At 43.4% G+C, this 12,268-nt stretch overlaps 1 protein-coding gene across 1 annotated transcript; it reads right to left on the reverse strand.

Annotated features, from left to right (window-relative positions):
- Positions 1 to 1,258: 1,258 nt before the first annotated feature.
- On the reverse strand, positions 1,259 to 12,196 carry cand2 (cullin-associated and neddylation-dissociated 2 (putative)). The gene is made up of 15 exons (XM_029247646.1): positions 11,984 to 12,196; positions 10,005 to 10,148; positions 9,708 to 9,862; positions 8,396 to 8,519; positions 7,403 to 7,659; positions 6,996 to 7,101; positions 6,682 to 6,821; positions 6,173 to 6,465; positions 5,412 to 5,553; positions 3,588 to 5,093; positions 3,411 to 3,506; positions 3,120 to 3,289; positions 2,256 to 2,420; positions 1,965 to 2,072; positions 1,259 to 1,633 (listed from the first exon to the last, which is right to left on the reverse strand). Exons 1-15 carry the CDS (start codon positions 12,049 to 12,051, stop codon positions 1,403 to 1,405), a joined length of 3,705 nt encoding a protein of 1,234 aa, XP_029103479.1. The 5' UTR covers positions 12,052 to 12,196; the 3' UTR covers positions 1,259 to 1,402.
- Positions 12,197 to 12,268: the final 72 nt, after the last annotated feature.

Consider the following 12,268-nt stretch of genomic DNA (forward strand, 5'->3'; position numbering starts at 1 on the left):
TGGTAACGCTACATAGTATCCATTGTAAGTCACTTTGGAGAAAAGTGTCTGCAGAATAAATAAATGTAGTGGCTTAACACTCTGGGCAGTTCCAAGGAAATTTAAAATGTTGATTTTTTTTTTTTTTTTTTTTTTAGAGCAGAATCTGGAGAAAGTGTGGAGCATCAGTTTAAGAACTAAGTGCAAAGTTTTTGTAGATGAGCTGACGTTGGAGCCGATCACGTTCTCTCATTTACTTTGCTTGGAATTTAGATGCATAGCATGTCAAATCGGAAGTAGTGTTTCTCAATCAGCAAGTGGGTTTGAATAACCATTAATGTTTAATTGTTAAAGTGTTACTTATCAGTAGCTGTAGCTCTGCTCCATGTGGTTGTGAAATGTTAATTGACATATCCCCATTTGATTCAGTTTATCACTCTAATGCTGCCTGTTAGAAACCCAAAATAGGGTACACCTACTGTTTTGATTTATTCAGTTGTACAACTACTGTAGTCGGATTGAGTTTAGGATCACAGCCGACTGCCTCCTCAACAGCCCTGTGGAGTCTGTCATACTCTTGTCAGGCACAGAAAGGAGGGAGAGCACAGCAGTGGAAATACCCATTCCATCCTTGGCTCATTTGATAGCCAGATGATGGAAGAAAACCTGCAACAGTCCCAGTCTTGTTCTCAACAACTGTTAATTTACTAGATGCTTGCTGGGAATTTTTGGATACAGGGGTTTGATAGATGTACTTTTAATAGATGCATGCTTAAAATATTTTTCGCCTGTATTGTGTTTAAAACGCTCTACCTGGTAGTTCTATGTAATAAATGGGGGGGAAAACAGTCTGTGTCTTTCAGTGTTTCATGTGGCACAGGTAAAACTGATGAACTGACATTGTATGTTTGCCAATTAATTGCAACGTAACTGGTTAGAAAATATGTGAATCTTTCTATGGCCCGCTGCACGGATTGCACACTGTCTTCTGAGAACCAAGAACTGATTGTGGAGTGACCTGCACAACTGGCTATCAAGATCACAAACCCCAGTGCCAGACTCTGCAGTGACAAATAGTGCTTTTTATTTATCCAATAAAATTTAATATTTCATGCATTTTGTATCTTTTTTCATTTACTAACCTATTAGTAAGTTACTACAGCAAAGAAATAAAAGTCTCAAACCTGCTGACAAATTAAGCATTTTTTTTTACGTCTTGGCCCAAATTAAATTTGTTGTACACGAGTTGTAGTTTTAATACATTTTCTTGAAATATTTTTCAAATTCCACTAAAGACATAGATCTGAAAATGAAATGCTAATGTTTAAAGAAATCTGAATGCATTTAATATGGCTAATCTGTGGAATAATTTCAGGTGTACTTGCGATTTAGATGTTTACGGAGTTCTAGAAGAACTTTCATTCTAGCTGGTGTCCATGGTCTCTGTGGCACAGGCGGTTGAGGAGGTGTCCTTCTGGATGCTCTCGAAGATGGTGGCCATCTCAGTGTTGGAGTGGATCAGACTGGCAAAGTCAACCATGACAGGGCTCTGCTGAATTTCTTTGATGGATAGGAGTGCTGCCACTGCTCTCATTGCCGAGCGACGCAGCTCTTCTTGTTTCTCGAACTCCTGCTTCACAGAGCCAGCTTTCACCTGCAATAAATGGGCGTGGCTGTTTGACGATGCATTTGAGTCTGTTCAATTCACAGCTGCCTTGTTGGTGTAGTAATGTCAAGTCAAAGTCAACTTTACTGTCACTTTCACAATATGTTTGGAACATAAATCAGAGTGAAATAAGCGTTTCTCCAGAACCACGGTGTGACACAGAGGACAATGTATACATACATATACTATTACTACTACAGTACAATACACAATGCTAACTACTAAACTAAAAACAATAAATAGAAATGTAAACAGATTTAATTTCATGCACATGGAAGTATGGTAAAAGGCATCTGAGGTAATGCCAGATTTCAGTTACTTTGGTAGTGCAAGTCGCCCGAAGTGGCTCAACTAGTCGGTCCAACCTCTGAGTCACGGCAGCTGGACTCAAAGCACAAAGTCTGGCCAGCATGATGAAGGTCAGCATCTTGGAGGACAAAGTAAAACTTGAAAACACTAAAGCAGAACTTATCTTAAAAAGTACAGAAATTGAATTTCTCAAATTCATATATACTCAAAGCACTGTGAAAGGAAATTCTTATTTTGCTGTAATTATTTTCAAAAAATGAAAGTTTAAAAATCACAACTCCGCTACTTTTTTTGTGCATACCCGTATGTCATAGTGGTCCTTTAGACCTTCTTCCACATGATTCAGGAAGTCAAAGATGTCCAGGCCATCCAAGCAGCTGTCTAGCAGAGTGTACATGCACTCAAATGCTGCTTTCCTTATATCCAGTCCGTCGTCGACCGTGTGCTTAAAGGGGCCCATCTCCACCTGCAGCGGGACATTTCATTCGCTATCAAAACATAACTTAGGTAAACAATTTTCACTTGTATAAGCAACAGTTCTTCGATGACTCTTAGCTGCCGAATAGTTACCAAAACTTTCCATATGTTTAGTTTTAACACGGACTGAAACAAGTATTGTTCCTGCTGTCAATACTCTTTTTCATTCAGTAATTCATTATGTGATTCATTGTCAGGAGACACTTGTCTGATTCATAGTTGCAGTAGTCCAGAGAGAAAGGCACACCCTGGGTGAGACTCCAGTCCATCACATGCGATCATACATTTATTCACCGACACATTCACACACTGTGCACAATTTTGTCACTATGTGGCACTATCTATGCACTAATTTTGTCACTGGATGGGATGCTGGTCCGTTACAAGGCAATCACGTGCACTCATTTGCATGCACATTTACACTATGGGGAATTTAAAGTCACTAATTCACCTGAAACACATGTCTTTGGACTGTGGGAGGAAACCAGAGTACCTACTGCAAAACCACACGAACATGTGGAGAACATACTGACATTGGATAGACTGGACTGGAACCAAGGTCCAAACTCATAGCCTATGATCTAAGACACCACTTCTACCCTCTGTGAATCCGTGTTGCACCAGTAATTATCAGTTAACGATTTTTTAATTAGTCGCAGATGTGTGCTCATAAATGAAGTGACAGCACCTCACGGATAAGCTCTTTTCTTATCTGGGTCTCCTTGTAGAGGGCAGGCAGAACAGTGCCCAGCAAGCGACGAATCAATGCAGGCTTATTGTGGGCAGCTGAGTTGAACATCACCAGGGCGACGCGCCGTACATTCAAGTCTGGGTCCTGCAGTGTTTTCAGGAAATCGCCTAACAAGTGGAATATTATCTTGGATATCAAACCTGCCATTACACAACCACTTTGGTGACCGCTTTCAGCAAAATACGAAAAAAAAAAAAAAAAGAAAACCCATTCCATGCAAAATCTTACCGATGCAGTCTTTGAGCAGTTCATCTATGGGCATAGGCTGATCAACAATGGTGAACTTGATGGCTGTAACCACAGTACTGCGTGCATGGGGAGAACCTGAAACACAGTGTTGCTTATTTCTTACGCTGGCCACAAAGATGATGTTTTTTTGCAGAACACCTGAAGTCATTTTGTTACCTGAGGACAGCTGTTTCTTGAGCTGGGGCAAGAGCTGAGCGGGGTTAACCAGTGTGAGCTTTCCCAGGCACTCTGCTACGACATTGCGCGTCCCCTCCTCTGCACACTCGCAATGTTTGAAGAGCAAAGCCCAGATCTCCTCTACGTGGGGCTTCAGCTTCTCGGCCGTGGAGGCGCTGATCACTTCTTTCAGGGAGTGCAGTAACAGGTACTGCCTTTTTGGCTGGCTGCCGATCTCCTTCAGCATGAAAGGGAGGTACTCCTTCAAGTTCCCCACACAGATGTTTCCGAGGGCACAAGAAGCAGCTGACTTGACCTCATCGTTTGAGGAGGAAAAGGCCTCCAGTATAACTGTTTTGAGCTCCTTCTGTCCTCCCAAATTCATGGATCGACCCATCTCCCCAAGACACAGGAATGACAGGATTCTTGCCGACTCCGATGTCCTGGTCGCCTTGACTTCCTGGATGAAGTTTGAAATCGTAGCTGATGCTTCGTTGGGGCAGGCAGTAGATAGTGCAGCCACGCATTTTGCCACAGAGTAATACGATTGCCTGTGAACTGGTTCTGCGGACTTCTGGGAGCCAAAGAAAGGCCCTGTGAGAGATTTAACGAGTTCATTGTAGCTAATGTTGCTGGCTTTATTTACCACGAGTGCTTGGAGGAGCTCAACAATGGCTCCCAGAGCTCCGCCCTGTAGTAAAGGAGAATGGACCAAGTGGAGCACTTCTGGCAGGACAGTACCACCAATTTTGGTCAGAGAGGAAGGACAAACTTTAGTCATGCAGGTGAGTAGCGCAATGGCCATTTGGGACACGTGAACATCGCTTTCACTAATCAGAGCTGGAAGCTCATTCACAACAGACTCCATCATTGAGGGCTTAAGGCTGTCGCTATAGTTAGTCACCAGAACAGTCAGCGCTGACAATGTGCTCAACTTGAGGGCTCGCTGGTTCTTCCTCAAGAAGGAGCCGAGAATCTGAATACCTTCTGGCAAAACAGGTCGCAGGTCAATCTTGAGGGGGGACGCCGTTATTAAAGTCAGTGCCTTCACAGCAGAGAATCTCGTAATCTCATTCTTCAGCCTGTCCAAGAAGATCTGGAGAGTTGGCTGCAGATCAGCACCAAGTTGGTCTCCCAGGTGGCATATGATGTAGCCCATACAAGAGATCGCTCTCTCTTTTACCTCCTGGTCAATATCTGCCGCCTTCAGCCTTTGAAGGGTGGCAGAGAACAGATCCTTCACGTATGGCCGGACATCAAAAGTCATAGACGTTGGCTTCTCTAGGGGCCTCACAATCTTCACTATCTGCTGGGTGACCAGCAGAGCCTCTGATGTGATTTTGTAGAAGGGGTCTTCAGTGCAACGCACCACAGGAGGTAGGAAGATCTTAATATGGGGATGGAAGACCTCTGGAGGATGATTGCAGAGTAACACGTAGAGGAATGAGAGTGCATCAATCTTCATGTTGGAGGAACTAGACTTATCGGTGAGGGAATACACAATTCCTGTGGAGAGCAAAACATTCTGTGGGTTGGTATTAATAAGGATTCTTCTGTTGTGTTATTAAAGAACTAAGGGTTTGTTTTAAAGAAGTCATAAATAAAACAACCTTTAGACTGTTAATGGCACATTTTTTTGATATCAAAAATTACTAGAACACTGAAGAACATCATCAGCTCAGAACAACTGCTGGCATCCCACTCTCCATTGTAATTATTTAAACAATTTTTTCCACACAGCCTCTTGGAATTGCATGCTGGGAGTTCTGACATGATCTGAGATGGAGCACAGGGGAAGGCAGCCACTGGGAATGCTGCAGTTACCGGGGATAAGAGCCGGTATGTGATCGGCGAGAGCTCCAGGGGCTACGCTGGCCAACTCCGTGAGAAGGCTGAAGCAGCCCTGCCTAGACTTGATGCTCTTCTCCTTCAACTGTTTGTGCAAAGCCTTCACAATGGAGGGAACCTGTGTCCAAAAAAAAAAAAGCACTTTAAACCACAAACACAACGCGACGTCTCATATTATCGAGGTTGAGGTGTTCAGATGCTATTCGTTACCAAACGGTTAGTTATTTTCACTTTCAAGAAAGTGTTCTGAGCACTTGGTGAAGAAGATAAGAAATGGAACTCCTTGGTGCACCCCTTCCAAGCAGTGACAGGGTAGAGGATGGTAGATGAAGTGTCTCAAGAAGGGTCTCAAAACGCATCTCTTTCAGACTCGCTCCTTTCCTGATCTCCTACCTAATCCATGAGCTTGTACTTCATTATCTGTTAAAAAAAGAGTACAAAGTATGTACTCTATACCCATTATTGTGCTGCTATTTGTGTAATGTCTTCTGGTTTAAGTGATGGTGTTACACAGAGTACTTTGAGAATCGTGTGTGTATCTGTATCTCTCCATCTGTGAGTGAAATGTCCTCCCCCCCCCTCAGAGTTGTACATCGCTTTAGAGAAAAGCCTCTTCTAAAAGAATAAATGTGAAAGTACATTTGATATCTTTATTCGAACAAGGAACCCTGACTGAAGACTGGGGGGCCCGCCGTGGATCTGACGACAGAGGACGTGCAGCATCGCTCCCCTCGCACCTGTTTCTTCAGCTGGGAGAGCGCAGGATCCTCCTTAGCTCCGTATTCTGTAGGTGCCAGGTGACCAGGTGGTGCGCGGGTCTGCCGGAGCAGGGCGATGAAGGCCAGGAAGATGTCGGTTCTTACGTTCTCCTCGCGCTCTCTAAAGCGGGCCACCAGGGCTGGGGCCACAGACCCGTAGAGCTCGAGAAGCAGGTCCCTCCTCGTGCTGATCACGGCCTCCAGGCACTTGGCTGAGGAGCGCCGCACCTTCCAGCTCATGTCGTCGTCGTCGCTGTACTCGTCATCGGACTCTGAAGGAGCCACGGAGTTGGGGGAAGCATGGACAGGGAATAGAAACAGGGAACACTGCTCATTGAAAACGTCACCGCAATTCAGATTATTTTCAAGAACTATTTTTTTAGTGGTTCATCAGGTAAAATAAATTTATTTATAAATGAAATGATTAACAGCATATATTCACTTACAAAGCTTCTTACAGAGTGATGGAAACAAAGTAAATATAAAACCTTGCTCTTCATTGTCAGTGTCCATAGAGTCATCCTCATCTTCTTCGTCAGCATCATAGTTGTAGTTTGGGTCGTAAGTGATGTACTTCAGACAAAGTTTGACAATTGTGGAAATGTGACAGGACATTTCCTTAGGACACCTTTAAAAAAAAAAAAAACCACAAGAGGACTAGCTGTATAAATGGGTAAATGATAAGTATCTTTGTGCACAAACCTGAAAGTGTAAGTGGTCCTGAACAAAAGTGTTGGATAAAGGAATATATGTAAATGTACATTGATTATATTCCACATGTACGGTCTAAAAGAGGCTTTACCTGCGCACAAAAGCCTCAAAGGCCTGAAAGCAGTACTCCCGAAGCTCATCGTCCTCCACGCTGCAATACTTCACCACCAGCGGGATTATCTTCTCTAGGTGCTCCCCTGCGAGACCGGTGAAACACTGTAAATCACAGTCCTGCACAGTACTGCTCTCTACTGGCTACAATGAAAAAGAGATGTGAACCAAAGACCACTTTATTCCAGTTACTGAACATGAAAGAACAGTGCAAGTTTTGAAGGATGGATGGACGGATGGATGGATGGATGGATGGATAAATTATTTTACTGATCCAGATGGAAAATGTACAAGGCTACAGCAGCATAGATAGAAGAAAGGAACACATTAGGATAATGGCAGAGTAACTGAACATCTATAATAAGGATAACCAGACACTTGGCTCACCTACTCTGTGGCCACCCTGTCTGCTGATGGTGGCGAGGCACTGGATGTAGGTGCGGGTGGCCGAGGTGACCTGACCGCTGGACAGTTCGGCAAGCAGGTGCTCCGCCAGCTGTGTGAAGAGGGCGCTGCTGCAGCTGGATACAAGGTGGCTCAGGGCGATGATGGCCCGCTTCCTGACCGCCAACCTAGAGCTGGTCAACAGGGGTAGCAGGCTGCTCAGGATGGAGGCATGGAAGCTGACCAGAGTACCACTCAACCTGCAGAAAGAACAGAAGATGCAGGGAAGTAGGTGGTGTAGGTGTGTGTAAAGAACAGAGATTTATAAAGATAGTTTAATTCCCTAGAAAAAAATAACGTTGTAATAAAGCTGCTAGTTTGGACCATGGTGTAGTATTGATTAATGAAGGTGCCCGAAATGTTCAGCAGAAATTCCCTTCGCGTATTTGGCCGACGTTTAACGGCATTAAGCTACCTACTGCTATTTTCCCCATTTATTGGGTAATTTTCACTGCAGAAGATCAGAGTGGGTACCTCACTGAAAGGGAATATAGGTGGAGGTGGGATTTGAACCTGGGTCCTTTGAATAGAAGCCTGCAGCTCTAGGCGCTCTAGCTATTCCACTATTTTACACACCGCACACCTTATCCCAAGCGGGGTTATGGTGAATGGGAGCCTAACCCGGCAACACAGGGCGCAGGGCTGGAGGGGGAGGGGACACACCCAGGACGGGACGCCAGTCCATTGCAAGGTACCCCAAGCAGGACTCAAACAAACCCCAGACCCACTGCATCACTGCCCCCCTCCCATCCAGTACAACCCGGTAATATGAAAAGGTACAACCACATGCCAACTAGCATTTCACCCAGAATATGGAAAGCACAACTACAATATAAAGCAGAGTTCACACACACGTTATTTGCTTTACAAAAGATCCTTCTTTTTATTAGGTTACTGCTCCAAAACACCACAGATCCAAGTTAGAGGAAACCTCACCTGCTCAGCATGTCAGACAAGATGTCTAAGGCCTCAAGCTGCACGGACACATCCTCCTGCTTCCCTATGGCTCCGATCAGCTGCGACGTGATCTTTTTGCAGACGTTTACGGTAAGGCTCAAACCTGGGATACACACAAAACTGTCAGCAGTGTACTACATAATACACTTGTACCTGGCGTTACAAACATCCAACTTACAACTTTCAGAAGCTTTTATGACTTTACACTGTAAATATAGTTCTAGTATTACTTATCCGTCTCCCAGTTTGTTTATTTTTAACTGTAGTGATTAATTGTAGTTTATTTAATTGTAGTAATTAATAGTAGTGGTTAAAGCTGCTTCCTTTGGATCCTAAGGTTACTGGTTCGAATCCCACCTCCAGCTGTAGTACCCTTGAGCGAGGTACTTACTCTAAATTCCTCCGGTAAGAGTTACCCAGGTGAATGAATGGGTAAATCACTGTGGGTAACTTAACACTGTAAGTCACTTTGGAAAAAAAAAAGCATCAACTGAATGAATAAATGGAAATGCATTTTCTCATCCGCTCAATTTTCTACAGATTTTTTTTTTTTTTTTTTTTCTTTTTTACAGTGAAAAATAACCCGCGTTTCTGCTCGCTGCCATTGGATAGCGTCAGAATGCACTCACGGAGAAGAGGCCCAAATGGCGCTGTGGGGAAGTGGGGCAGGGGGAGAGGGCACTTCATGACCAGTTTCAGTCACTGTATTTTTGAAATTATTAGTGTTATGTTTGAGACTCTTACAGAAATGACCCAGCAAATAAACAGAGGTATGTTTCAATTATTATGTTTTTTAACTGTAAATTTAAATTAACCAAATGCTGACAAAGGTTGGCGCAGAGGGTTTGGCCTGGTCCCGCTGTCTGGGGTTCGAGTCCCGCTTGTGGTGCCTTGCGATGGACTGGCGTCCCGTCCTGGGTGTGTCCTCCCCCCCATTCAACCTTGCACCCTCTGTTGCTGGGTTAGGCTCCGGTTCACCGTGACCCTGCTTTGGGCAAGTGGTTTCAGCCAGTGTGTGTGTTTAGATACAAGACAGTATTTGGCCATCCAAGCTGGCAAGGTGGTTAAGGGTCAGCTTGCGTGACGAAAGGACAACCAGTTTAAATTCTAGGTGGAATTGTGCTGTTACCCCAGCGACCAGGACACATACCCTGGACTCCTTCGATAAATATTACACCACGTAAACAAGGTCATTATAACACTCTGATGCAACTGAAATAATAAGGATAGGGTGGAGAAACATAGGAACGGAAGAACGGTCGTTTCAGGGGAATGTGGAGTCGCCGTGCACCTGTGGATGATGGGGGCAGCTCTGCAATAATCGTCTTCAAGCCCATGCTGGAGATGTCCCTCAGAGGCTCCTTCTCCGACATCATGTTGGAGCACAAGGTGTCCACCATGGTCTCCACCTGGTACTCCTTTACCTTGTTTACCAGTGGGCCCAAACTGCACAGCAAAACAGGTGTACGCATGAAGAGACACAGAGACTACTCTAGACTCTACACTACATGCCAAGAAAAAAAACACTAAAAACTCTGGGCTCCTGCTGAACTGCGATTTCCTACGGTTCCCGATGGTCATCTCTCACCACTTGACTGCCAGGTTCTGCACCTCTCCGTTCTTGTCCTCCAGCAGCTTCAGCAGCATGGCCACAACCTTCTTCTCACTGTCCTCATCCAGCTTGATGGAGTCCTTCTGCAGCTCCATCATCAGGTCATTGGTGGCCATGAACCTATGGCAGAAAAGACACTTTCACCATTATATTTACATTTAATTTAATTTATTTTATCGTGTGATGAACAGTGGTGCAGATGATGGAAAGAAAAACTGTAGTTAAGAGTCACATGTCTGCAGCTATGTCTCTCCTTCTAATGCACACACATGTTTTCAGAACCGCTTGTCCCATGCAGGGTCGCGGGGAACCGGAGCCTACCCGGCAACACAGGGCGTAAGGGGACACACTCAGGACGGGACGCCAGTCCGTCGCAAGGCACCTCAAGCGGGACTCGAACCCCAGACCTACCAGAGAGCAGGACCGTGGTCCAACCCACTGCACCACCACACCCGTTCTCCTAATGCAATGCACAAATTGTATTTTCTATGCAATTTTACATCGCTTTGGAGAAAAGATTCTGCTAAATGAATACATATAAATGTAAATTTTTGTTCCTTTAACAGACGCTTTTCTCCAAAGTGACAACTCTAAGATCAATACAAAAAGTGCATTACACCAACAGAGCAACGATCACCTTGGCATACGATGTAAATACACACGACTAAGAATATTTTACAATGTTATCAATCTGTCATATGTTAAGCATTCTATGAATTTAACTGAAATTTGAATAAGACAAGAGGTACTTAGAGAAAATGCTAATTATTAAATATGCATTACAAGTTTAAAAAAGCATAAGAAACAAATAAGCATGAAATTTAAAAAAAAAAAAATTCTGGGAACTTTTTAATAATACACAATATAAGTAATAAATCAGATGCACTATATGACTATAACCCATACCAGTGTAACTTCTAATTAGCCAATTAACCAATAATTAATAGTACAATGTACAAATTACTTTCTGAATGCATTACACATGCAATGAAAATAAAAACATTGACTTAAATTTTGTATTGTTTTTTTTAAATTTTGTATTGTTTAAAATTTCACGAGTATAGAACTTGGCAGATGGTAGTGTACATTTACATTTACATTCATTCATTTAACAGAATCTTTTCTGCAAAGCGACGTACGTCTCATAGAAAATACAATCTGTACATTACATTAGGAGAGAGACATAGTTGCAGATGTGTGATTTGGAAATTATCGAGAAGACTGGTGGTCTTCGTGTGATTCTTGAGTACGGTTAGTTTGTTTTTCTCCACCATACGAACCAATGTTCATCACACGAGTGGCTGCATGAAAATTTATGAGAATATCCACGATTCCTGATCACCTTACAAGTAGTGTTTTTTTTTTTTGAGATACATATAAACATTTATGTTATATTATAGGAGTAGCTGCGTGAAGGGTTACCCATTGTTTAACAGTTATGATCTTAAAGTTATGGTGCACGAACATTTATACCGTATGTTAACTTAAGAGATGATGGGTGAAGTGAGTCTGGAAGAGGTGAGTTTTAAGACCCTTTTCGAATGTGAACAGGGATTCAGCAGTTCTGAGTGACAGGGGGAGGTTGTTCCAATGCAGCCAGAACCGAGAACTTTTGTGGTTTTGCTTTTACTGCAGCGTAGTGTTAGTTAGTGTAGTGCAGTGGTTACAACTGTCTTTAGCTACTATCAAAGGTGGCAGGTTCAAATCCCATAAGCACCTGTAGTACCCTTGAGCACTATACTTACCCATTAAAACTCAGACAAAACTGAAACAATGAAAAGCAACTACAGAAGCTTTTTTTTTTTTAAAATATATTTCCAAAGTTAAATAAAGATGACCAACTCTTTATGAAAGTGCAGACTCCATGATTCACTTCTTTTCCTACACATGATAATTTGTCCCAATATTCCCACCAGCTCCAGGGCTGGAATAAACATGAACTTATTATGTCTCACCTGAAATCTTTGTCAGTAGATGTCATTTTCTCCAGCAAGTTGGAGATATGATAGGACACACTGGCCATCGCGATTTCTTCTCTCTTTCGCTAATACTTTGAGGGCAAAAATAAAATCTCTAAATCAGATCCTCCAGGAACCGAGAGCAGCTCAAGAAGAAGAGAACAATCCGCGTGCAGGAGGAGGCACCATGACATTCTCGGGGCAAAAAAACAAACTGGGAAACATGACACGGAGCGGTCGGCAGGCGCGAGTCTATAAATAGAAAGGAACTGGCCTCTGCTA

The sequence above is a fragment of the Scleropages formosus genome, chromosome 22 (genome assembly GCF_900964775.1).
Source record: "Scleropages formosus chromosome 22, fSclFor1.1, whole genome shotgun sequence".
In the NCBI taxonomy this organism is placed as follows: domain Eukaryota; kingdom Metazoa; phylum Chordata; class Actinopteri; order Osteoglossiformes; family Osteoglossidae; genus Scleropages; species Scleropages formosus.

Excerpts from the sequence above, each read along its gene's own strand:
- cand2 (XM_029247646.1), bottom strand. The coding sequence starts at position 12,051 with ATGGCCAGTGTGTCCTATCATATCTCCAACTTGCTGGAGAAAATGACA. Across the intron at positions 9,863-10,004 it reads CAGAACCTGGCAGTCAAGTG|TTTGGGCCCACTGGTAAACA; the intron begins GTGAGAGATGAC and ends TTTGCTGTGCAG. Across the intron at positions 7,102-7,402 it reads ACAGGGTGGCCACAGAGTAG|GGGAGCACCTAGAGAAGATA; the intron begins GTGAGCCAAGTG and ends CCGGTCTCGCAG.